General features: G+C 49.7%; 1 protein-coding gene across 2 annotated transcripts in view; it reads left to right on the top strand.

The window, feature by feature from the left end:
• The first annotated feature begins 330 nt into the window (after positions 1-330).
• The window catches only part of bcor (BCL6 corepressor), a 33,655-nt gene continuing 8,445 nt past the window's right edge, over positions 331-25,540 (top strand). Inside the window, exons 1-9 of one of the 2 annotated variants that reach the window (XM_061053254.1) lie at positions 331-1,234; positions 11,124-11,205; positions 11,442-14,576; positions 16,060-16,116; positions 16,624-16,789; positions 17,969-18,307; positions 19,873-20,157; positions 21,606-21,913; positions 23,083-23,379. In XM_061053254.1, coding sequence (XP_060909237.1) covers positions 11,203-11,205; positions 11,442-14,576; positions 16,060-16,116; positions 16,624-16,789; positions 17,969-18,307; positions 19,873-20,157; positions 21,606-21,913; positions 23,083-23,379 — 4,590 coding nt within the window. In that variant the 5' untranslated portion in view covers positions 331-1,234; positions 11,124-11,202. The remainder of the gene's footprint in view (positions 1,235-11,123; positions 11,206-11,441; positions 14,577-16,059; positions 16,117-16,623; positions 16,790-17,968; positions 18,308-19,872; positions 20,158-21,605; positions 21,914-23,082; positions 23,380-25,540) is intronic. The other variant, XM_061053255.1, reaches the window with a different exon arrangement.

Consider the following 25,540-nt stretch of genomic DNA (forward strand, 5'->3'; position numbering starts at 1 on the left):
GTTGTCCTCAATTGTAACTTATAATTATCAAAAATCTTCTAAATATTTGCTGAACTGTTGTGGCATCAACATTTTGAATGTGTCTTCTGCCGTTCTTCCGCTGATAAAACCTCGCCTGTTCCTTGAATTGGACTTTCAGCGGAGCTTGTGTGTGTGTGTGTGTGTGTGTGTGTGTGTGTGTGTGTGTGTGTGTGTGTGTGTGTGTGTGTGTGTGTGTGTGTGTGTGTGTGTTTCACTCTTGTTTGTGTGTGTCTCAGTGTGTGTGCGTGCGCGCGCAGCCAGTGCCGTGCGCTTGAGGCTTATGGTAATTGCGGTCTCCCGACTGGCCTTCTGGGTAGAGTCTGCGCGAGTGGGAGTGGAGCGAGTCGCTCGGTCTCGGCAGCGTTCATCCATTCTGTGCGGCACTCCCCGTACAGCTCCGCGCGTCCTCGGTGCGATCCGGGGTTTGTGTTCTCTCTCACTCTCTCTGTCTCCGCTCAGAAGAGAAAGAAAAACGCGGGACAGAAAGCTCCACGGATTAACCTTCAGCAAACCTTTCCCAGACACGGAATCGGGGGGGACGGAGAGGAGGACATGTAGTGACGGGAGAGCGGGAGAGAGAGGGGGCTTTTTTTTCCGAGCAACGGCGTGCTCCGCTGAAACCCAACATGGCGCTGCTGCTGCGAGGTACGGCAGAGCTGAATTAATTTCTCCGCGAGTCCGACGAACCTCGCCACCTGTATCCTGTGAGGGGGCCCGGGCCGCACGGGCACAAGAGGCTCCCACGACTTAAAGGACCATAACGGATTTTTTTCTTTTTTGTGGGATTTCTCTCTCTCTCTCTCTCTCTCTCTCCGGACGTTTGTTTTTTTTTCTTCTTCCCTCCGAGCAGGATCTTTTTTTTTGTTGCTTTATGGCAACAGAAGTGACATTTGCAGCAGCAGGAAAAAGTCCGTTTGAAATAAAAGGCTAATGGATGAGAGTTTCCTGTAGACAATAGAACAAGAAAGCGAGAGATTTTATGTTCGACTTGTTTTGTTTCGTGACAAGTGGATAACCTGTTAGACACTTTTGGTTGTTTTTTTTTTCTCCCCCCCCTCCTCCGGTCGGGATTGTCTCCAGCGAGCAGGACCGTAACCGGGTTAGTCTACGTTTACGCACGACTCGCTGTCCTCCCAGTTAACTTGGAAAAACAGGAAAAAGGCGTTGAGTTGTAGCGCACGGACGACGGCTGGAACTATTGGCAATTAACCAGGTGAGACAATCAATGTCACAGGAAAAAATGTACTTTTTTAAAATTTGACTTCACTTGTCACTGCGATGTGGAATTCTCTTGTGATGGTAGAACACTGCTTTTTGTTTATTTTGTCAGAACAAGTCTACTGTAAAAAAAAAAAAAAAAAAAAAAGTCAAGATGCTTTGAAGCTTTGTTTCCAAACTGTGTGTGTGTGTTGGATCAAACATCGTCTTCTTCTCGTGGAGGTTAAATCTAAACGGTGTTGCCCGGTGTTGTGCGCAAGAGACCGAGAAAGGATCGGCCACTTCTAAGAATAGCGCATAGGGTGGTCTTTGTGCGTTTCGGCGGGGCAGTGGCATGTGCTTGATAAATAACACACGCGCACACTCATAAATGATCCGACCGTGATCTTGGCCTCTTTTTTTATTTTTTTTATTTTAACAACTGTCCTGTGAGGCGGGCGGAGGAGGAGGAGGAGGAGGAGGACGTCCCAGAGATTAGCGGACTTGAAAGCGGCGCCGTGCTCGACGGTGAATATTCAGGCTTTTCGCACTCTGCTGAGTGACTGTGTGTGTGTGTGTGTCTGTGGGGCGAAGGGGTGGGAGTGTGTGTGTGTGTGCGCGCGTGTGTGCGCGCACACGGAGCTTCTGCGCTAAACAAGGTTACGGAATTCAGCCTCGCCCTGCCAAAGGGAAGCGAGCGGTGCTGCTCCGCTTATACACGGTTCAGTTCAGTTGGAGGGCATCCCCGGGGTGTGTGTGTGTACGTGTACGTGTGACAGCTGTGTGTGTGTGTGTGTGTGTGTGTGTGTGTGTACGTACGTACGTGTGACAGCTGTGTGTGTGTGTGTGTGTGTGTGTGTGTACGTACGTGTGACAGCTGTGTGTGTGTGTGTGTGTGTGTGTGTGTGTGTGTGTGTGTGTGTTTGGGGGTAGGGGGGATTGTTTGGACAGAGAAGACGTTGATCAGTCGGCTCATCAGCCCCAAAGGTAGTGTTGGGAAAAGGTGTGTGTGTGTGTTGGGGGGGCTACACCGCTCACCTTCCTGTCTAGTTGATGGAAACCGCTCTGGCATCGTGCCAAACAAATCTCTCTCTCCCTCTCCCTCTCTCTCTCTCACACACTCACTCACACACACACACACACACACACACACACACACACACACACACACACACACACACACACACACGCACACACACAGGCCGTCTCGCTCTCGCTTCATGTCTTGCAGGTGTTCTCTCCGCTCTGACTTTGCTCTTGCTCTGCAGTCTGTTGTCTTCTCTCTCTTGCACGCACGCTGTGTGACTCGTCCTTGCATTGCTGGGGAAAATCCTTTGCGAACGGAGGATCCATGTAGCGCCAGTTTGGACACCCCCCCTCCTCCCCACCCTGCACCGATACGGGATGCTCTCTTTGGTATATTCGAAATAGTTGAAACATGTACTGTTTATGTTTGTATGATTTCTTCTTTGATTGGATGGACACATCTTTAATCTAATCCACTTCTTTCTATTCTGCCAATCTCAAGTTTGAAACACTTAGTTTTGACTCCCTTATACGGTCATCCTCGACTTGCACCAATGGTGGGCGACCACTTCTCATAAAGTTGCTGTTTCATTGAAATACGTGCTGCGAGCCGTTTTGGATGCGTTTCAAAGAGAATCCTCTTTCCTAACGATTGTCAAAGCTTCTTCCTATGGTTGTGTACCCTCAAAGTCACGATCAGCAAAGCAGCTTCTATAACCGGGTACTTTTAAAATCTCCTTTTTGTCAGGACTTCACTTTTCCATCGCTGGAGAGATCGGCTCATATCGCGGGAGTTTTCCTCCCCTCCTCCTGCCGTCTGTCCTGGAGCCACACAGGCACTAATTAGGGGACGCTCTCTTAGGACGATCGATGTGCCTCATATTGGCTGGCTCCAGCTCATTGACGAGCTTAGTGAGGGAAGCAGCTACTAAAAGCGCACTTCAGCCCCGGCAGGCAATCTGCGCAGGATATACAGTAGAAGAAGAGAATCTCGTAATATCGCGCAGAGCAGGTTTGGAGTTGTGTGAGAGACCTCGTGTTGGGAATCTTTTCACGGGAGGGGGAGAGCAAGGGGGATTAAAAGGTGGTGGGGGTGGGTGGGTGGAGGCTACTTCAGGGGGGGATTTGCTGCGGAATAAAAGATTAATTGTATTTAAATGAAACCCCGGTCTCCATTGGTATGGAGATGAAAAAACGCACAGTTGTTATAGGCTACATTTCAAATGAAATATGATGAAATAGTTAAAAAAAAAAAAAAAAGAGATTCCAAACACATAGGATATCTGGAGTTTTTTGGAAGGCTGTTTAAAATAATCACTTATGAGCATTAGGAACAATTATCCATGGAGAGCTAATTAGCAAACTGTCCAAGCAACACGCTGAGATTACCATTCTTTCGTAATCCTTTACTTTTAGTACGTTTTGGTGGATTGTAGCTGGATGTCAAGGTCCAAAGGCATGGTACAGATTAATTCAGATATGTTTAGGTTTGGTTGGTCTTCTTGTTGCTTGATTTTCCTTTATCAATAACGTCTAATCAAGTGGAGGTCATTTGTTGAATAATGTGGTCGTCATCCCCCTAAATGCCCCCTCTCTGTCCTCTTGCTATCACTCAGTACACAGACTTTGTTGCAAAGATATAGGCCTATTCAAAAAGGGGACCTTTTCAAAAAGTCCCCCCCTCCCCCCCTAGTGCTGCATGTTGTGGAAGCGTTGAACAAATGCTTCACATTTTGTGTGGGCAGAGTTTATTTATAGGGTGCCCCGTTGGACTGTTTTTGCGCATCATTTTTCCACTGCGCGCTGTGATGTCAGTGCAGGGCTGATCTGTTTTCCAGGTGTTGGAACAGAGAGAGGGGGGAGGGGGAGGAGGGCTGCTTACCAGAGATTGACACACTTGATTTATTTTCTCTCTCTCCCCTTTTTTTTTTCTCGTGTGAGAGGACTTCACACTTCTTCCAAAAACAGTGTTTTATTGCCCAGGCCTGTGAGGTGTCAAAGTGATGTTTATGGGTGATCTCCAAACAAAACAGGGGGCTTCTATTACAGCGTATGTATTTTATTATAATTATTAAAACGATTGCTATCAAAAGGTTTACTTTGAATTCAGCATTCTGTCTCCTAAGTTACACAAACTTACATTGAAAGCATTAAAAATCCCACTTTTACGCAGAGTTTTGCGAAGAAATGTCCAGTTGTTGAGAGTTCACAAACGTGTTCACATTGAGGGGGGGGGGGGGGGGGTGCACCTGAAGTACACATCATGCCTCGTGCCTGCTGGGGCCCCCATTGTCATGCTGAGTGATGTGTGACAGTGGATGTGTCAGCGCAGAGGCTCCGTGGGGTGTCAGCAGCGTGCACGCGGGGACAATCGCATCACTTCCATTCTAAACTCATTAACCTGCTGTTTCCCCCGCTTTTTCTAATCAATGGGGGAGCACGCGGGGAATATTACGAGCAGACAAGAGAGAGCACGTCAATAAAAAACACGAGACGGCTTTTGCATATTAAATCTAATCTGTGTTGGATTATACGCGGGGAAGAAGCAGTGTTAAATAAACGCTGGTTTCAAATCCATTCGGAGGCACGAGGTCTGTCTTACTGTTGTCGCGCTTGTTTCTCCCCCCCCTCCTCTACTCTCGCTCTCGCTTTACGCCTGGATATAAAAACAACAGACTCTTCGCTGCCGGCGCTGCGCTCGCTGCTGCTGCTGCTGCTGCTGCTGCTGCGTGTGAACAAAAAGCGGAGGCACGGCAGGAGAGCCGAGGAGAGATCGGTTTTCCAGGCGCTGCGCAGCTCCCGGAGGAGACGTCACGGTTTGATTGAAGCTATGCTCCGTGCTGGCCTCCCGGGACCTCGCGATGAAACGGGAGAGCCGCCCTCCCCTCCTCCCTCCCTGCCTCCTCCCCCTCCTCCCTCCTCCTCTCTATTTCGCTCCCTCTCTCTCAGCGCTCCACAAAGCTTTTAGTTTCGACGAGGTCTGGAGCGCACGGATCACTTCCCCGCAGAGATGTGACGACCTCCTGCGCTGTCGTCGTCGCCCCCCCCCCCCCCCCCCCCCCCCCGTACAGAGGCGGACAAAACAACGCATCTTACATTATGATTTTCTTTTACTACACTATGCCTAATTGTCTGGCAGATGAAACAGATATTACATCAGCTCTTACGCACCGGATCTGTTTTAGACATTTTACTTACCCATTTGTTAATCCTGCGTCCAAAAGCAACATAGCTGTGCTGCATGCATGTTAGATGAACTTCCTCGACGTGATATGCATCTAAATCTCTCTTTAGTTTCCTGACCTCACTCTGGCCTATCGGAAGATTGATTAAGCATCGCAGTAATGATGGCACACACCTCGCGCCCCCCTCTCCTCCTGCCTCCATCAGGCTTCCTCGTTTTTTTTGTTTTTTTTTAGATATCTGTGCCTCGGGCATTTCTATCTGATGAAATCCCACAGACGGCTGGCAGCGCAGCGGGATGATGGCGATAGATACGACTTTATTACACCCACATCTTCAAAGCAGGAATGCTGCGGTCTGCTTTGGGGATGGCACATGACGCGCATGTTTGGCGAGGAAAGCTTTTTGACCTCGACTTGGGGAATCATCACGAGGCTCCGTATCTCCACAGTAAAACAATTAGCCCCGTAAAAAGAAGAGGACCTAGGGGCTTATTTTCCCTCACAGTAACACGTGTGACCTTTTTTCAAGCTGATATGCAGGCGATGTGTGAAGCCTGGTTTAAATCAACCGACGGTCATTTAGCTTAATTAACGTCTTTACGCACCAATCATTAGGCCTCCTCTTTAAACAGACGATTCATCCTATATAAGGAGGAGGGGGAGGGAGGAGGGGTCATATGGAGGCGGATCAGTCCTTTAGCAGTCATGTGCTTTCATTTGGAACATCCAACACATGAAAGCAACGCGAGCAGTTTCAAAGGAGAGTCAAGAAAACCTCCCGGTAAACGCGGGCCGACTCGTGCGTGCGCATCCCCGTTACAATCGGGCTCCTTTGGTGGCATAAAGGGGCCATTTAGTCGCCATTTGGCTCGGGATGAATAGAGCCAAGTTGAGCAGCCGCCGCCCGGGCCCTGGTGACAGCACGGTGGAGGGGGGGGGAGGGGGGCTCACAATGTGGCCGTTGTTGACGGCCGTGCTGCCGAGGGGTGGGGAATTGAACCGTGCACCGACTTGCACGCGGCTGTGCAGCGGGCCCGGGAGGACGCAGGGGGGCCCCCCTTGTTTACAGCTCGGTCGCTGATAATGTGACAGCTGAAGAGACGCCGCTGGCTGCTGCGCTCTCTCTCTCTCTCTCTCTCTGTCTCTCTCTCTGTACAGCGTTTAATCTGCTCCGTCTCCCACTCAGCTTCTCTGTGTCTGTTCAATCACAGTCTTACTAACTCTGTGTCAATTTTGACAGAGATTACAGTTTGAGACAATAATCGAACCCGTTGGCACGTGTCAGCCTGATAATCAGGGTGGGTGCTGCTGGGTGTCTGTGCCCCCCCCCCCCCCCCCAGGCTCTAGTTTTGGTCTGTTCCTCCGTTTTGCGCTCAGTACGGCTGTCGTTGTGGACACACACACGCGCACACACACACTCATGTTGGTGCGTATGGGGTTGTGAAAATTGTGTGGAAGAAGTGTGCGCGCGCTCCCGCATTTAATCCGTGTTTATGCCCCCCACCCCCTCCGCTGTGGAGATTATCCTGCGTCACACTGCATTTTTTTTTTTTTAGAGCTGATCGGACCTCTGCGCTTCAGAGAGTCTGGCAAAGCTCCAGGGACAAAGAGAGAGAGAGGGTGCACTGCACTGCACAGCCAGACTCACTATATCCCGTTAAAACTTCAAACACTGACCATCCAGCCAATCACATCTGCGTTAGTTTGTCATTTCTCAACTTGTGCAGAGACAAGCAAATGCTAATGGGGGACACAGCCATCTCTCAAACTCTCATCGACCTTGCTCTGTGTCTCCTTCACACACACACGCATCTTAAATGGTGCACACACACACACACGCTGCGCTGCACGGTCAATCCAAGAGGCCCCCAGCCCAGGGAGGAAATGATGATCTGTTGCCGGCGCACACACCGCAGGTCACGCAGAGTTCAGGTCATTGTCGTCAAAAACAGGAAACGAGGGAAAAGAAGGAGCATTGGGTTTATTCTCTCTCCCTCCGTTTTTTTGCCTCTTGTTATCGGTCTCTCTCTCTCTCTTTTGTTTGCTTCGTCTACCTAAAAAAAAAACACACACAAAAAAAAAAGCTTGGATACATGCAGAGCCATATGAGGTTCTGCTGAAACACCCGGTGGTTTTCTGTTAAATGATGCGAGTCGGGGCTTCGCTCCAGCGGTCTGCTTTATAAACGCAGCTCCGACCGCTGCGCTCTCCCCCTCTACTCCCCCCTCCTCTCCCCCCCCCCCCCCCCCCCTGCCTGCCGTTGCTGCTGCCGACTGCTGTGATAGATTGGACCGCCGACGGGAGCTGTTTGTTGCGCAAACTATTCTTAGCAGCGGGGACGAGCGTCAACACGCTGCCTCTTCTTCCCCCTCCTGTGATATTCTCTCCACACTTTCTCATGGCCATGCCCTTTCACTAATTTTCTGACATTTTGGAAGCATTTCTCCCGGTTTATAGGCTACTACTAATGCATAAAGCTATTTTAATGCTTAGAATTAAAGTGCATAATCATAAAAAAAAAAACCCTTTCATAGACTTCAAGGGCCCCCCAGATGTGAATATCTTTTGTTTTTTATTATTGCAAAGCAGCACACAGCTTTACCTTCTGTCAAATGTATCTTCAGTGTCTTGTAGTGGATTATCACATGCGTTAGAAATGCAGGAAGTCATCAGTGACATTAAATTCATGCTGACAGTCTTGTAATTTAAAGGATTCAAACTGTTCTTCAGTTTCATTGAGAAAATCAAACGCCATAATATTAATTTACAGCAGGCTTTCTCAACCTTTTGGGTCCGGATTTGGATGGCGTTGAAATGGGGTCGCCTGAAATTTGTATTAATTGATCAATAAAAAATACATTATATATTAAAGCATATCAAACACAGGCTACATGTGGACCAGAGCCAATGCCAAAACAAGAAACGTATGAGTCTTTCTGACATCCGTTGTGCAGGAATGAAATGCTCAAAATAGCCTAAAAGAAGTCTAAAATTAATGTTTAGTTTCAACATAGTAGGAAAAACGATCACATAAATGAAAACATTGATTTTTGCAAAAAGCTGTGTGTAGGGAAGTCAAAGTGGGGTCATGAGGCAAAAAAAAGGTTGTGAACCATTGATTTACAGTATCAGGAAGGAAGAAAGTGGAATCAGATGCCTGAAGAAGTTTACTCTGGCTACCTTAACCGCATTATTGTGCTCCAATTCCCCCTCAGAGACACGTTTCACAAAAGCATTGCCAGGCTATTGATAAAATAAGTGAGTGTTTTTTTTTTTTGCACACGTGCATTTTTTTGGCACGATTTTGAATTTATATATGTGCGCTTCAGAAAGCTTACAAGGTTCCATGCGATCCAAAAAACACACAGCTTTTATGTCTGTGGGTGCATGCAGAGTGTCATCAAGTGCACGGTCCTGACCTTGAGTTCCTGATGCGGCCTCTCATCTTCGCTAGGGCTGCCATTAATTTCATGAAAATGACGGGTGCCGTGAGCACTGAAAATACTCGGTCATCAGGACAGCCTGCTGGTTTACGTTGTGAAGTAATAACAGGGCTTAAGAAACCAGACCGGTCTTTCTGTTTTAGCTGACCCGAATGTGAGCGCATATTCACCCTTGACTCGTCTCACAGCTGTGTTTTTAATGTAAGAAAATGTTTTCTTTATTGAAAGACGGTGATCTCCCAGTGAGGGTTTGGCTTACAGGTTGAACAGAATGTCCATGTGATGAATATCTGCGTTTGTGTAAGGAGCTTATTTTTTTTATCATGCTTGGTCTCATTGAGGAGCCGGTGTGTGAGAGACACCGCAGAGAGGCAACCGTATAGAAATAGAGGAGACATGAGTGATTTTGTTTCTCGTTCATGTCTGTTTAATGTGCAGAAATCGGGCGGTAGAGCTCCACATTGTGATATTTTTTACCCACACATGTACACCGTTACAGTTCTGTCACACGGGGAAGTTGTTGAGGCAGGAATGGCCCCGGGGAGCTGTGTTAGGGGGGGGGGGGGGGATGGGAGGAGCTGTGCCGAGGGGCCCGCTACAGGCTGATTAATGGGCCCCAGGTCACAGCAATAAAAGTGGCATGCCAGCGGCACGGCAGCGAGGCTCAGAGGCGTTTCTCTGCGATGATGGAGGAGCAGAGAGTCTCTGTTGCTCTCAGCAGAGCACAGGGAGGCTTCACTTTTACTATTTTAAGGCACTTCCCTCACTCTTATCTCCCACCTTATTCCTGCTTTGGCTTCCCTAACATCTCTGGCTCGCAGAAAATCGACCTCAACGATATTCAACCTCAAACTTTCTTCTTTTTTAAGTCTTCCAACTGGGGGCGAAAAACAATTGATCGTTCACCTGCTTGAACCAGCCTCTAGACCCATGATTTAGGATGACTAAATAACTGTAAAGGATTTGACTCGACAAGACTGGGAAGTGGTCTGGACTCTGGACTGTCTCAGTTTGTCCTTTAGTTAAAGCCATTTTTTGTTGTTTTCATATTTTTCCTTTTCACCTGTTTATTCTCAGATAATTGTGATGTCCTCTTATTTAGATGCAGAAGCAAGGTCACCTTTGAAATACTGTTTACAAGGTGTTCCTTACTTTGAGGGTATTAACAAGTGCACATTGACTCTTATAAATTCAAATCTTTTCTTGTATAAAAAATTGTAGACCCATCTGATGATGGCATATATTAAATGTTAAAGCCCAATTTATACATTTGTCAACTTTTTAAAGGTGATTCATTTGTTGTGCTGATGAATTACTGAAAGTTCTCTTCTTATAGCATATTTCTTATCCCATAAAATAAAAGCTCTGTTATGCTCTTAAGAAACTGAAAATTTAAACAATAGCAGATTGAAGATCGTGAAGAGATCTTATTGTTTTTGTTTATGTGCCGATTGTAATTCCTACAGTTATTTAGAAAAAAGAAAATGCATTTAAACTTCAAAAGTCATTTTAGTCTTCATACGTGTCCTCTCTGTTAAGCCGTCTCAAAGTGGTTGGTTGTGTTTCCTTTTCTTAGTTCTTTCTTATCTCTCTCTGTAATGCTGTGCTTTTTTTTGCATGCATTTGTTGGTGTGTTTGTTGATCTACTGCTCCGTGTTGGCGGGCGGTAAATGGTCCCCCCCCCCCCCCACCGTAGTGGTCTCTGATCTATAATCTTTCCGCGCTCCACTGGTCGAGGCAGCCGAGAGAGCAGGTCAAAGGGGGCACAGACTAACCAGTGTGTGGGGAACGTGACTGAATAGAAACAGCAACCACAATGCACGTCTAGCCCACAGGGTGAGAAGGATGGGCTTCAGGGGAGGGGGGGGGGGTGTTGACGGATGGGAGGGAAAGGGGGGCCCGCACGGTGCTTTCATCTGTAGCGACTATTTTAGCGGAGTGGTGTGTGTGAGAGGTAGAGTGGTTACCATAGTCTATTATCTTTCTTTTTTTATTTAGACCTGGCTCCCTATGCCACGTTTGATTTGATAAATAGCAACAATGTAAATGTTTATTATCTACATCAGCAGAAATTAAGGGATGTCCAATACCTGATTTCTTTATAATTTGAAGCTTTACGTTTTATAAACTTCAACTTTTTACTCACTTATCACTTTTTTTTGGCACTGGGACCAAGACCAAGCTGTGGTGTGTTTGTATGCATGTGACCGAGCCAGCACACTGACTGGTGACTCTTTGCTTACCTCCACAGGGCAACATCTGTTCGTGATGTCGATGCTGAGACACAAACCAACCTGGAACTAAGACAAGGCAGCCACTTTACACAAAACATGGCAAGTCCTCATTGCTCTTCCTTAGTACTGTTTAAATCTGTCATACAAGTCATTATTATAATTGTGTTTGCACGCATTTAACCCTGGAAGGCAAAGAAGCTGTTAATGCTTTTTCAGCAGCAATTGTGTTTTTCTCAGCATCATATTTTCCAGATGATCTTTTAGGGATGTGACTTCTGCGACAATATGCAAATTAACATTTCTGGCTTCTTTTTTTTTTTTTTTCTTCGATGTAGGTGGATGCAAGGTTAACACCACTGGCAGCCATGGGGCTGGACAGAGGCACTCTAATGCATGATGGTCTCCGTCTCCACAGTGGGGTTGTGTACCCCGGGATCAGAGCCCTGCCAGTGGAGAAGAGCCGAGAGTCCGGCCTTCCCCTTGGTTACAACCGGGACGGTCTCCCGGAGCTCATCTACAAGCCTGACGGCCCTCTGGACAGTCGTAAGCACACTAATGGGTACCTCGGCCTCTACAAGGGCGCTCCGCCAGGTCTCCACAAGCCTATGCTGATTCCTGGAGCTGAAGGTCTAGGGTTGGAACGCAGAGTAGGGCCTGGAGAGAAAGTGTCTGATCTGGGCTTGGCAAGTGCTGGCGGCGGCTATCTCCGCCTGCCCTGGCTCAGCCCCTACCCCGAAGCGAGCATGTATCCCTTTATGGACACGTCCAAATATGCGGCTCTAAACATGTACAAAGCCTCCTTGCTAAACCAGCCCAACCCCTATCTTCCTCAGCACCTGCCCTACGCTTCTCTGTGTGCAGCCCAGGGCGGGAATCCTGCTGCAGCGTCAGCAGAAAGACTTTACTATATGCCCCCTTACCCGCCCTCCCCCATCTCCTCACCCCTGGTGGCGCCCCCTATGAGGATTCCCGCAGTCACAGTAGCTCCTACACTGGTACATTGCCAGGACAAGGGGCTTGGTGTTGCCTCTCAATTTGCACAGCAGCTTCACCAACCTTCCCCTCATGCCCAGCACCATCAGTCTGCAATGGACAGGGACCGATCCCCGAGCAGGAGCAGCAGACCAAGCAGGCCTCCCTCTAGGAAGGGGCCTAGCAACAACAGTAACACCAGTAGCACTAGAGACGCCAGTGGCGGGAACAATAACAATCCGCCGACTGATTCCTCTCCGCATGCGTCTTCTCGCCTCTCCCAACCTCCCCCTCCCCCCGCTCTCATTGACAATTCACTGGATCTACAGCGGCCGGTTGCGAGGATCGGACAACCGTCGACCTCCTCCGCTTCCTCGATTTCTGCCTCGACCACGTCCACGCAGTCCATTCCTCACCCTTTCTCCGTGAGCAGCATGGCGTCAGAGCAGCCGTCTCCCGCTCGGCCCAGCCCCCACAAACACAGGCCGCGCGATGGAGCGGCCGAGCACAGGAGCGTGGGGGCTGAAAGGAGAGCCAGCAGGTCGCCCTCCAAACCAAATTTTGAGAGGCCCCCCCACCAAACCCAACCAACCAAAGACTCGGCAGAGAAGCCGTTGGATTTGTCTGGGAGAATACTTGAGTTCGGGCTGCCTCCCAATGGATTCCCTGTTAAGATGGATTCCATGGCTTCAGGCCCACGCTATGGGCTCCCCCCTAGCAGAGAACTGATTAAGGAAAACATGTCCCTGTCCCCTTCCTCTCACCCTCACTCTGTGGCCAGCAGCACTTCTTCAAAGGTCCCAGAGAGGCCAGAGATGATCAGCACTTTACACTCCTCCTGGGTCGTACCTAGCCCGTCTCCTTCTTCCCACACGCAGCACACACCAGGCCTGCCCCCTTCTCCGCGGCCCAATCCGGACCTTTCACAAGCCAAAGGTTCCTCCCCGTCTGTCATCAAACACAAGGGTTTGGAGAGAGTCCTCCCCCAGCAACGTAGCTCGTCCTGTCCGCGGATAGGAGAGCCCAACCACAATGTTCCCTCCACCCAACACTCCTCTCTGGTCAACTCGAGGCCCCTGTCGCCCAGACAAAATGGCGAGTGGGTCAAACACAGCCCCGGCCAATCGGAACATCCAGCAGTCATGGGACACCACAGGGAGGCAACAGAGAAGTCCTCCCTGGCAACTAAGAGAAATGAAACGACCCAAGATGTGTCATCTTACAAAAGGCCCTGTTTGGAGAACGGTCACCCTCCTAGCCACCTTTACCTTCCTCAGAATGACGCCTACCTGAACCACAGTTTGGCTTATGCCAACAGATACCTGCACTATCCAGTCCCCGACGGCATGGCTCTACATTCTCTGCCAATTACAGGGAAAGGCCCAGTCTATCCTCACCCAATGTTGCTGGGCAGTAACAGCCTTTACCCGAGCCACCTGGCAGCAAAACACCCTTTACCCTACCACAACCTCCAAGCTGGACCAGGGGGGGAATACCTCACGTATAACTCACAGGAGATGGCCCATCCCCTCATGCAAGCGCACACGGACAACAAGCTTCCAGAAAAGGGAGATGGGACTTTGAAGCCCAGGGGACAAGAGAAGTCCAGAGGATTTATGGAAGAGTGCAGAGATCACAGTGTCGGGAAGGAGATTGGAGAAGGAAGCCAGCTGAAGAATGATAGGGAGCAGGGAGCACAAGGACACGGCGGCAGTCAAAGCAAATCTTCCTTTTCCTCCGCCACATCCAGAGAAAAGATTGTCTGCATTGACCTTGTACACTCAGACACGGATATTGAGTCTACCCCAACAGTTCATAAACAGCCCTCTGCTGAGACCGGCGCAAAGGTTAACCAAAATGAATGTTGTCATAGTAACCAAAACCCGACAAAGACCGACTATGAGCCAAAACACCAACACCATCCTTCTCATCCTTATCCAATCCACTCGGGTCAGAGCCCCACCCGGAAGTCCAATCCCACTGACAGGCAGCCAGAAACTCTCTTTGGGCGAACAAAGGTTCCTCAAGACACCGTCTGTCCTGGAGTAACATCTCATCAACTATCAACTCCTTCAGGGCACGATGCCCAAGCGGAGGAGAGCCAGGAGGAACCTTGCCCCAGCCCTGACCCTGGCGAACAAGACCAGAGCACTTTGCGCTGCGCCCGCACGTCTGGGCTGTGCAGCGCCGGTAAGGACAAAGGGGACAGGGGCCGCCATGCTTTCCACCTCGCTCAGCACTGCTCAGAGCTGATGAAGGAGGAGAAAATGAGCGAGACAGAGACTGAGAGGGAGGACAGCATTGTTGACCTGGGGGAGTCCCAAGGCGAAGGGGACGAGGACGACGAAGAGGGCTCTTCATCTAAAGGCTCTCGTAGATCCAGCCTGGCCAAGAGGATCGCAAACTCCACGGGCTACGTGGGCGACCGCTTTAAATGTGTCACCACTGAGCTGTATGCTGACTCCAGCAAGCTGAGCCGTGAACAGAGAGCTCTGCAGGTAAGGCCATTAACACTTCTTTGTGTGCGTGCGTGTATGTGTGTGTATATATAAACAGCACAGGATATATTGGTGGTGGGGTAAAAAAAAAAAAAAAAAGGTCATTACGACCAATGTTTCTCATGTTCAGTTACTACCAACATAAGTTCTAACAGCCACAGAGGAATAAACACCCAATGGGCCATTGTTTTTATTCTCTTGCTACAAAATTCCGACCTGCCTATAGAACACACCCTGCATGCAATTGGCGTACTCTGCATTTACAACACAGAATAACACAAGTGCTCTCATGCTACTGTCCTGGCCAAAGCCTTGACCTTCCTCTTTTAGTTTATCATTGTCTTAGTACACTGGTGCAAGGCCAGTGGAGGGCGGTTCAAAGGTTAACCATTGCGGCCTTCTCTGTATGTTGATTAGTGAGCAGTCATTGTAAAGGTCATTTCTGTGTGTGTGTGTGTGTGTGTTTGTCCGTACATGCCTGTCCTTGTGTGTGACTGCCTTGGGGGCTAAAGCATGCGTTAGTGCTGACTGTGCTATAGAGCCGTATACTGTAGTTCCAGAGCATGACTGTGGCAGCCTCACGGTTCACACCGCCTTTGGCTATGCTTAACCCCAAGGTTAGGGGGGTGGGGGGGGCGGTGGTGAGCGGCTTGCAGTGTGCTTAAAAAAAAATTAAAAATCTAGCAGCTGCCCTCTTCGGGGTTCCTCTTAGTTTCCTGCATGCTCCCCAATCCACCAACCGCAACACCCCCCCCCCCCCTCCCTTACTCCCCTTCCCTGATGGCCTACACTGCCCTGCTCAGTGGCTGACCCCAAAGTCATAATTCTCCTCATTTCACTGGCTAAAAAAGCCTTAATGCACATGCAGCTCTACATCTATGAATGTACAATTACGGGAAAGTCCCCCGCTCTCGGCCATCATTCCCCCCCCCCCCCCCCCCCCCCTCTGTTGTTCATACAGACAATAAAGTTATTCATTTACCTCGTTATCTCTCGAAACATAAACAAATCCTATGCTTTATTATCCACTGACTAAGAGGCAGATATGTTGATAGGTTGCACATGTCTGTCTATGTCTATGCTCTGAACCCTAGAAAAAACTGTGGTTTTGTCTGTGTCATGCTTGTCAATGCACAGCTGCAACACAAAGTTATCAAATGCTCTTATTTCTGGACATGAAAAACAATTAGGCAATTTAAACTGAATTAGCGTAATCAATCATGCTCAACATGGAACTTTTGTTTCCTTTTTATCTTTTTTTTTTTTCTTCTCCCCAATTTGTCATTCATGCTGTTCAGAATTGATTTGATAGTTTTGATTGCTCTGTTCATTGACCTGTTGAGTCTCTTTAATTTGATTGTTATTTTGTGGGATTGTGGCTGCCTATTGTGTGTAAAGAAACATGTGGAGAACATAAAATTCATTTAAAGAAAAGATGAAATGATGGACAGATATATTGAGCCCCCCCATTCTAATTGCTTAGATGGAAGTCATATCACGAGAGGGGAGTAATATAAGTCAACCTGCAGCTAACTGGGAGGTCAGTTCTTTACATTTCTTATCACATCTCCCTCTGATGGGCTCTGTCTCCTTGTACTCTGTATCGCCGCACACTCCTTTTTTCCCCCCTCTCCCTTTCTTTCCTCTTTATTCTCTCTCTGCCTCAGGGCTTAGATGTATATGTTTCTTAGCCATGTTTATGTTTCAGGAAGGGAGATGTCAGGACTTAAGCCCCAGAGCGCATGGACTCACAGTGGCTGCAGTAGTTAAAATCTGTATCTTGATGCCATGCTTGTGATTTATCTGTCTACCTTTTTGTCCTGTGTGTGTTTGTGTGTGTGGGTTTTTAATTTCTTTGGCATTTTTCTTTTGATTTTTGAGACACTGCGATTTCTGATAAAAACATTATTTTTTTTTTTGCTTTCTGTAGCTGTTGAGGCCAGATTAAGGCTTAGAGAGGTGTGTGTGCGGCTAGGTCAGACGATGAGTGGTTTTCATGGGGTTTTTTTTTTTCCCTCTGCATTTGTGTCTGTGTATGTGCGCACAGCGGGCAATGATGCGGTTCTCGGAGCTGGAGCTGAAGGAGAAGGAGGGCGGCAGTGTGTGTGTGTCTGCCTCGGCAGCGGCAGCAGGACGGGAGCTGGCAGACGGCCAGCGCAGAGAGCGAGTGCTGGAACACTGCCAGCACACCACCAGGCAGGGAGAGAGGGAGGGTGAGTAACCCAGCACCACGCGCACACTTGTCCTGCATGCACAGACGCACACACACACACACACACAAGGGAAGGGACACACACACAAACAATAGATGTGCGTACGTACTCACATGCACTTGCAGCAAATGCTGAGGCAAGACCGGGTCACACTAAAAACAGACACTCTTCCATACACACACACACACACACACACACACACACACACACACACACACACACACACAGACTCATCACACACACCCACAATAACAAGCGAGGCAGCGCAAGCGAATGAGCCAGCGAGAGAGACGGAGAGGGGGAGTTTTATTTTCAAGAAGTCTTTTGTGCTTATCTGCGCCGAGAGACCATTGAGAGGGAGGGCAAAGGGAGAGGGAGGGGAGAGATTGCGTGAGTGAGTGAGAGAGAGAGAGAGAGAGTGAAAGCGGGGGGAGAGCTAGTGGGTGAAAGCGGATGGGAGAGCGCAACGGAAAGAGAAGAGAAGAGAAGAGAGGAGGAGGAAGGGAAGGGGGGGGGGGTTAGTTGCGTTGGCTGGGAGCCCAGCTGTGTGTTGGAGCGAGGCCGCGGCTGACGTGTGAGCCTAATTATGGCATGGAGAGAGAGAGAGAGAGAGGTGGGGGGGGGAGAGAGGGAGGGAGGGGGGGTAGAGTCACGCTTAGTGTGAGAAGGGCGTGGTGCAGTCATGCCGAGGGGGAGGACAGGGATTGGGGTGGGGGGGTGGGGGCGGGGGTCGCCTTGCGCAGCGAGTGTGCAGGATGTTTTCTTCCCTTTCCTCGACTGGAAGTGCGAGCGGCTGCGCTGAAGCGTCAGCCTGCTGGCTCGGCTCACATCAGATTAAAAAGTCTTTACCCCATCAAAGTTTTACTGCCTGTCTTTAAAGCAGAATAAAAGCTGGCTGGTGTTTAACTGGCATTCTCCCCTCTGTCAACCCCCCCACCCCCCCACCCCCCCTCTACCCTGTTTCACCCCTGCCCCTATTCCCCCACTCTCTTTCTGTCTGTCTGTCTGGTTTGCGGTCTGTCTGCATTCTCTCCCCATGTCGGTGTCTCCCTTTCATCTTCTGTTGCTTATTTTTCCCTCGGCCCACACACCCTCCCCCTTTCTTCTTCCTCCACCCTGCCCCTTTTTTTTTTTTTTTCCATCTGTCCTTCCCTCTTATTTTTTTGTTTTTTTGCGCAGGTGTCCGGCCGGCGTTCCCCAATAACAGAGTTCCAGTTCTCCAGAGGTGTGTGGCCCAGAAGGAGCCTTTGTCCCCAGTGCGCGGGGATCGAGACGGGGGCAGGAATGGCGGCCAAGTGGTGCACAGGGACGGAGCGAGGAACGGGATGAGGGAATGTGAAGGAGGAGGTCACTGCTTGCCCCCCACGTTGACACCGGCGAAAGGATACCACGAGGAGAAATTCAACCCCGGCTTCGGACCCAACAGGAAACGCCCGCTCAAGACCGAACAGGACGACGCCGAGCGGGACGAAGAGGAGAGGCTGTTTCACCCGGAGAAAAGAGCCAAGATTTATGCGGGTGAGAATTTCCTGAACATGCTTCCTCACCCACATGCCACTTCAATTTCCCTCAAACTCCCCCCCCCCCGCCCTCCTCTCCCTTCATCTGCTTTCCATGTTTGTCTCTAATTCTGCCAATTCTCTCTCGCCCCTTCATCTCGCGTTACGCTGAGCCCTGTCTCATCCGATGCTCTTTTAAAAAAAAAAAAAAAAAATCTTTCTATTCCTTGTGTCGCTTCCTCCTTTCCAATCAATTCCACCTTAAACTCCCTCCATCACAATCCCCCCGCTCTCTTTTTTTTCCCCCCCCCGCTCCCTCACCACTCTCTGTCCCATCTTTTGCTCTGTGTGGCAGCCAGCGCAGAGAAGTGTTTAATCCTGCCTTCTAGCGGAGTTCGAGTGAGAAGCGAAGGAAGAGGGACAGCCATTCTCTCCCTCTCTGCTTTCAGCTCTGCTGTTCCTCCGCTGCGCTAACCCACCCTCTTCAAAGCTGCTCTTTTCATCTCTTCTCTTTCTTCCCTCATCTGTTTGGGTTCCCTTTTTTTTTTTTTTTCCTGGCATGCAGTATCACGCTCGCTCTCCCCGGCACTGGCAGACGAGTCAAATACTTGTCCCCTGTGAATTTAAAGGGGTGGAGGGGGGGGGGGGGGGATCTCTCCCTCGGCTTCTCCGGTCTTTATTGCTTTGTGTCTCCACACGATTTCTGACTTCTCCTCCCCTTCCACTCCTCAGTCCGTCTGTTTCAAATCCCTCTCCTGCATGTGTGTATGGCTGGAGGGGGCTTTACAAGCCATAAGAATGTAGTGATTAATGGCCTTTGTACTCAGCTCAGTTGTCTGTAGTTCAGAATGTACATACAATAGTTTTGTGTGTTGCAGAAAGTGAAGAACATACCTTATAAGGGGGGGGGGGGGGGTGGCTTTTACGGCCAAAATGTCAACTCAAAGACACAGAGAGATCCCAGTTGGGGTTTAAGCTATACTAAAAAATCACTTTTCAGTTCATCTTTTAGGGGTTTCTATGGCAGGGTGAGATATTTTCTGATTCAATCTTTTTCCTAAGGTTAAAAAATTGGAGGAAAAAAATTAGGTTAGCAGTGCTAGCACCACCAGCAGTTGGTCTTCCTCTCAGGTTGAATGTGGTTATGCATCGGTTAAGGGTTATAATGCCAGTTTAACCTGACATCGCATACATATAACTTCATTTTTCTAGTTCAAAATTCTACCAAACCATGCTGCTCCTCCTACGAGCTATCGGTTCACTGTGCTTGTTTACATCCGGGTAGTAGAGCATTGTGGCTGTAAAGCAGTAGCCATTAGTTGGAGCTGCAGCCCTGGGTAGTGGTGGGTGGCTCGGTTATATTTTAGACCAATCATTTGGCCAGCATTTCTGGGCTGAATTGAAATAATAAAAAAAACAAGTTTAACCGGCGAGGGTGCTGAACTTCCTCGTCTAGCGGACTAATGGCCCACATCCCTAGTTAAACCAGTTCCATGTGAGGATTTGAACAGGAGGAAATCTCTGTTGCTCTTTTAATGAGATGTAAAAACATGCTCATTCTGTGTTTTTTTTTTTTTTTTGCAGATGAGCGTGAGCAGACCTGCCTCGACGACGAAGACGACGACGAGGTGCGAAAGCTCAAAGTCTGCATCGAGCTCAAAGGGCTGAGACTGAGCAAGCCTGCTGCTGGCGCGGCTTCGCCCGACAGGTTCCACATCAAACAGGAGAGACCGTGGCCCCAGCCCAGACTGGTACCGCCGACCCAGAATGTGCGAGAGCGAAAGATCAGGGCCAGCGAAGCGGAGGACAGAGCTGCAGCACAGAGAGCCGAGATCAACAGGAAATGGGGCTGCGACAAGCTGCTTAATGGTAGGAATGAACCGCCGCTGTGTCTGAGTTCAGCTAGGGTAACGGAAATCTATCTTTGGCTCACGTTTCGCTCTCTTGTTGAGAGGCCTGTCTTTTCGGGGATTTCCCGTGAGCAGCATTGGAGGGGGGAGGGGGGAGGGGGGGGGGGGGGGGGGGCAGGCCAAAGGGAAATGAAGTAGGGGTTACTTCCCCCTCAGCAGAGGAAAGTCTTTCTAGGCGGAATAAGGAGCAGGACCAAGGGACTAGAAGCCAAAAATCTCCCCCTCCCTTGTGGTTTTGGGCTTTTTTGTTCAGCGGCTCTAAAGCAGGTTCTGTAAGAACGATGAAAGTGCTCTGCAAGTGACGGAAGTGGCTGCTGCAGATATGCGTAGGCAGGTGTAGTGTGACTAATCTGTGATCAATGATTTTCTCTTGCTTTTTTTTTTTTCCCCTCAATACCAGTCAGAGGCGAAGGGGAGGTGGGGGCGAGTCTGCGTGTGTGTAGGAGGGGGGGGGGGGGGGGGGGGGGGGGGTTACTTATTAAAACCAGGGCTTTCCCTTATTCATGCGCCCAAATGGAGGCAGAGCGAGGCAAAGACGAAGACAGAATAAAAGAGCAGGCGGAAGATTAAAGGAAGTGAATAAAGCAGAGGAGATTTGGGGGTTTTATGTTTCCTGCAGGAAGCGCACGCCTTGATTGGCCACTGAATTCCTCTTTTTTTTTTTTTTTTTTTGCTTTCACCTTTTTTTAGATAACATCACCTTGGCAACAGCTATGTTTTCTTTTCTTTCTTTTTTTTTTACAACCAATATGTTTATTTTATTGTGTCTGGAAGAAAAAAAAAGACAACTCTTCAGATTCCGCTAATTAGATAAAACAGATTCATTTCTGTTAAGCATGAGCTTTCTCTGCATCATGGGTGACATAGAAAGTGGTTGTATATTAAGTTTCGCCAAGATATATGATTTTTATTTTCCTTCTCAAGGGTATTCAGTGAATGATTTATTGAATGCGCAGCTTATACAAATCAAAACGAGAAATGTTGTTCGATGATCCTTTTGAGGAGAAGTATTTCCGTTGAACTATTTAACTGCATTTGACACTATGGTTTCAAGGGCAGGTGTTTGTTATTAGGGTAAATATTTACTTACACCAGGAAGGGCCACCTTTTTGTTTAGATAGATTACTCATTGTAGCTGTCTTGCTGCAGCGAATGAGTGCACACAAGTCACAGAGGAGAGGTTCATGTGAGCCTCTGTTATGCCTGCAACGTTGTGTTTTTATTTATTTTACATTTTTCCTGAGCGAGCAGGCATGCTGCACTCCCAGACAGCTCCGTGCTCTCATTAATAAACCAACGGCGGGTGAGAGATGGCCTTGCAATACCTTCCCATCCTCCCCTCCCACTGAGCTCTCACACTTATCGGCCGCTCACTCTGCCTCCCCCTCTTTCCTCCCCTCTCTCTAGGAGTCGCTGCCTCTCCCCTCCCCCCCAGCCAAGTGAAGGACAGAGCGCAACCGCTGGGCCCCTTCTCAGGTGACCGTGGCCTCAAGGAGCCCAGGAGGGGCCCCCCTTCCCCTGCCCCGGAGCCGTCCGTAGGAATCACCCCTCCTCTCAAGCCCCGTCGCCATAGTGACACCGACAAACCCAAGGGCAAGCGGCCGTGCAAGACCAAACACACCAGTCAGAGGGAGCGGGAGAAGCGGAAAGAGGCCACACCTAGCAGCCCGGGCCAGCGTTGTGCAGCCGATCTGGGAGCAGCTGAGGATGACAAGGTGAGTGCTGATAGGCTGTCTGGCTGCGATACGGGCGTCTGGATTTTTTTTGTAGCAGCAGAGTCTGTTTCAGTATGCCTGTCGGCGCCTCCGATTATGCAGCTGGGCGAGCGAAAGGGAGGGAGAGAGGAAGGAAGTATGTTTACAATGTTTAGAGTGCTGCTGGAGCTTTGACCTCCTCGTGCCCTTAGTGGCTCCCTGCGGAGCGCCCGCCTGCATGTGTGTTTGTCTTTGGCCTTAATTGTCGAGCGTGTCATCGCCGCTGTTTTTGTGTGCGGGGTGCGTGCCACGGGCTGCGAGTGCTGGTGAGCATTCTTGACATTACAACTAAACCCCGGAGCAATTATACATCGCAGTCAGTGTCCACACACACACACACACACACACACACACACACACACACACACACACACACACACACTCCCTCACTCACTCTCGCAGCGAGGAATGTGGCAGTCACAGACGAGCGTATGAAGAGCCGGAGTTCAAAAGAGGGAAGAAAAAAAAAAAATCAAGCATTGGGGGGAAAAATTGTGGGGGGAAAAAAAATATGGCTAGTTCTTTTCCACCCACACTGCTCTCCTCTTCAGCCTGACAGCTGCTTCCACATGGAATTCCACTGAGAGGGCACGCACTATATACACACACACACACACACACACACAGAGGCATGCAACTCCCTGTCTCTGGCGTGTTGCGCTCTGAAGGCTCTGTTGGTTTAGCGGTTAAAGGAAAAGCGGCGTGCCAACCTGCCGTGTTCGCGGCGTAAACAGTTGGTGTGAAAGCTGCGTGCGCGTGTTTTTTTTTTTTCCAGTGATGCATCAATATCATGTGTAAACACAATCCATCTATGTGTATGCGTTGACTATATGAAGGTAGTACACAAAAGAATGAAAGTTGTGAAAGTTATTGAGAAATCTACCTTTCCAGATTTCCGCCTCATGATGTCATTAGCGTCACTATTTTAGTCGATTTATTTTGGGCAAAAGAACTATCATAGTTGTGTGTCTGTGTGCTCGTTATTCCCACAGCTACAGTACACCCTCTTCTAAGTGTGTGCACATGTAAGTGTGTCATGCATGTGCCCTTGACTGTCCGCGATGTGGCCGTTGCTGTAACACTCTGCCTCCCTCTTCTCTCTCTCTCTCTCTCTCCCTCTTTTCCCTCAGCTGAGCGAGCAGCGCAGCGCTCCGAGGAAGGGAGCCGCCTCTCCTAATCATTATCCCTGCTCTCCAGTCAAGCCCTGCTCCCCCGCCGCGCTCTGTCCACCCTGCCTCCAGCCGCAGGCCAACGGCGGCAGAGCGGGCGCCGCCGTCCCACCGGAGGCGGCCGCGGGGGGGCCGCACAGGACCCCCCCTGCCGAGCCCCCCGCGGTGCGTCCCATCCCGCCGGAGGCTCGCCGGCTGATCGTGAACAAGAACGCCGGGGAGACGCTACTCCAAAGAGCGGCACGACTCGGCTACGAGGTAATGGGATTCGCTCAAAGTCATCCTCGCGCCTTATCGCTTTTCTCTCTTCACATTTTACAGTCTTACACCTCATCCCTTCCAAATCTGCTCTCCCTCTCTCTCGCTCTCTCTCTTCTTAAATTGAGATCATTTTCTCCCCCCCTACTTTGTTCCTGTCTGTGACTCTGGCAGACATAGCTCAACTAAAAATTGCCTCCCCCCCCACTCCCTCTCTTCTCTTGCATGTCTGTTATCCTTCCCCTTTCAAGCTCCCTCTTTTGCTTTTTGTATCATTTCCTCCTATTTTGCCCTTACGCACGCTTTGTTCTTCCCCTACTCCATCTTTTTCGGCTTCTCTCGCCCGCTACTCTCTCTTTCTCTCTCTCTCTCTCAGGTTTCCGCTCGCTCGCTCGCTCGCTCCCTCCCCTTTCCTCTCAGCGCTCTCTTTCTCTTCCTCTCTTTGTGACTCAGATTGTCGTTGGCACCCCTCCTCCTCCTCCTCCTCCTCTTTCCCGCGAGCGCACACACACACACACACACACACACACACACACACACTCACCCTCCCTCCCTCTTCGCCTCCCCTCCTCTTGCCTCGCTCCGCTCTCACATCTCATTAATTTTCCGCGAGGCGAAGTGTGACACGCACACACACAGACACATGCGTGTGTGTGCGCAGACAGCATGAGGGATCGGTGGGATCATTATACGGAGACTGATGCTCGCTGCCTCTCACTAGCATCGGAAGTTTTTTTTTTTTCTTCTCCCTCTCCTTTTTTTTTTGTGTAGCTGCCGATCGCTCCTTCCTGAACCAGATCCTCTTGTTCTCCGCACATATACGAGAGAATAAGAAGAAGGGCGTGTATTTCCATGAATCTCTCAACTCCCATTGCTCAGGAGGCTTTTAATTAAAGTTGGATGGCCTGCTGTCCTGTTCCCTCCTCATGTTTCTGTTCCTGCGCCTAAATGTCCCCCCCCCCCTTCCTTGTTGACAGATTTCACAAATTGATTTATTGATCCAAGTGGTTTTCATGCCACTTGAGCTGCAGATTATGCCGCGTGTGTCCATTCCATCTCTCACCCCGTCTCTGATGCCGCCTTTTGAGTGTGCGTGATCATTTTTTATCACCAGCAGAGGTATCTTCACAGAACTGTAAATAGGTGTGGGTATCTTTTGTTGCTCATTAACTGGTTGCTTTATGGTTGTGTGTGTGTGTGTGTGTGTGTGTGTGTTGTACATGCTTACGATGATTAGGGGTGTGTGTCGGTGCGTGCGTGTGCGTGCGTCCGTGATTACGTGTGAAGTGTGTGAGTCAGAAAGAGAGAGAGCGAGAGAGAGAGAGAGCAGGAGTGTGAATGAGAGGTAAGCACTGGGAGTATAATCGCGTTCTAATGGCCCTCTAATGTGCCGTGGTGACTGTGGTTAGCAGCGGCGGCGGCTGTTTTTCTCCCTCGCTCGCTCGCTCGCACACACAAACACACACACACACACACACGCGCGCGCGCACACACAGGGTGCAGCGCAGCAGCAGCAGGATTTAGTCAGCCGTGCTGGAGAGAAGCTGGCTCGTCTCTCTGATTTATGCGTCTCTCTCGAACATTTTTTTTTTCCTTCCCTCCCTCCCTCCCTCCCTCTCTTTTTTTTTTCTCTCTCCCCCTTAGCATTTTTCCCTTCCTGCGCTCCGCGTGTGGAGAGGGAAAGGAGGGAGGAGGGGAGGAGAAAACCTGAGACTACACAAACAAGGCGCTGACCGCTGCGCAAACAACACCCCCGCCTTCTCCCCCCCCCCCCCCCCCCCATCCCCATCCCTCCCTCCCTTTTCTTTCTCTACCTCTCTCTCGCAGGAAGCTCGTCTCTCACTGCCTGTGTGTGATAAGCCCGGGGCAGACCCCTGGGGCTCCCACACACACACACACACACACACACACACACACACACATGCACACACATACTCTCAAACAAGCACACACACTCAAGGCTGTGCGCAGAGAGACACACCAATTTATGCATTCCACCCCACACACACACTTGCACACAAGCCTGTAGACGCACAGAGAGCTTGTCTCACGCTGGTGTTTTAGCGCCGCAAGCTCTGGGCTTATCACACACAGGCAGAGAGATATGAGGGCCTGAGAGACAGAGGCACGCACACACACACAAGGGCACACATGCTGATTA

The sequence above is a fragment of the Labrus mixtus genome, chromosome 13 (genome assembly GCF_963584025.1).
Source record: "Labrus mixtus chromosome 13, fLabMix1.1, whole genome shotgun sequence".
In the NCBI taxonomy this organism is placed as follows: Eukaryota; Metazoa; Chordata; class Actinopteri; order Labriformes; family Labridae; genus Labrus; species Labrus mixtus.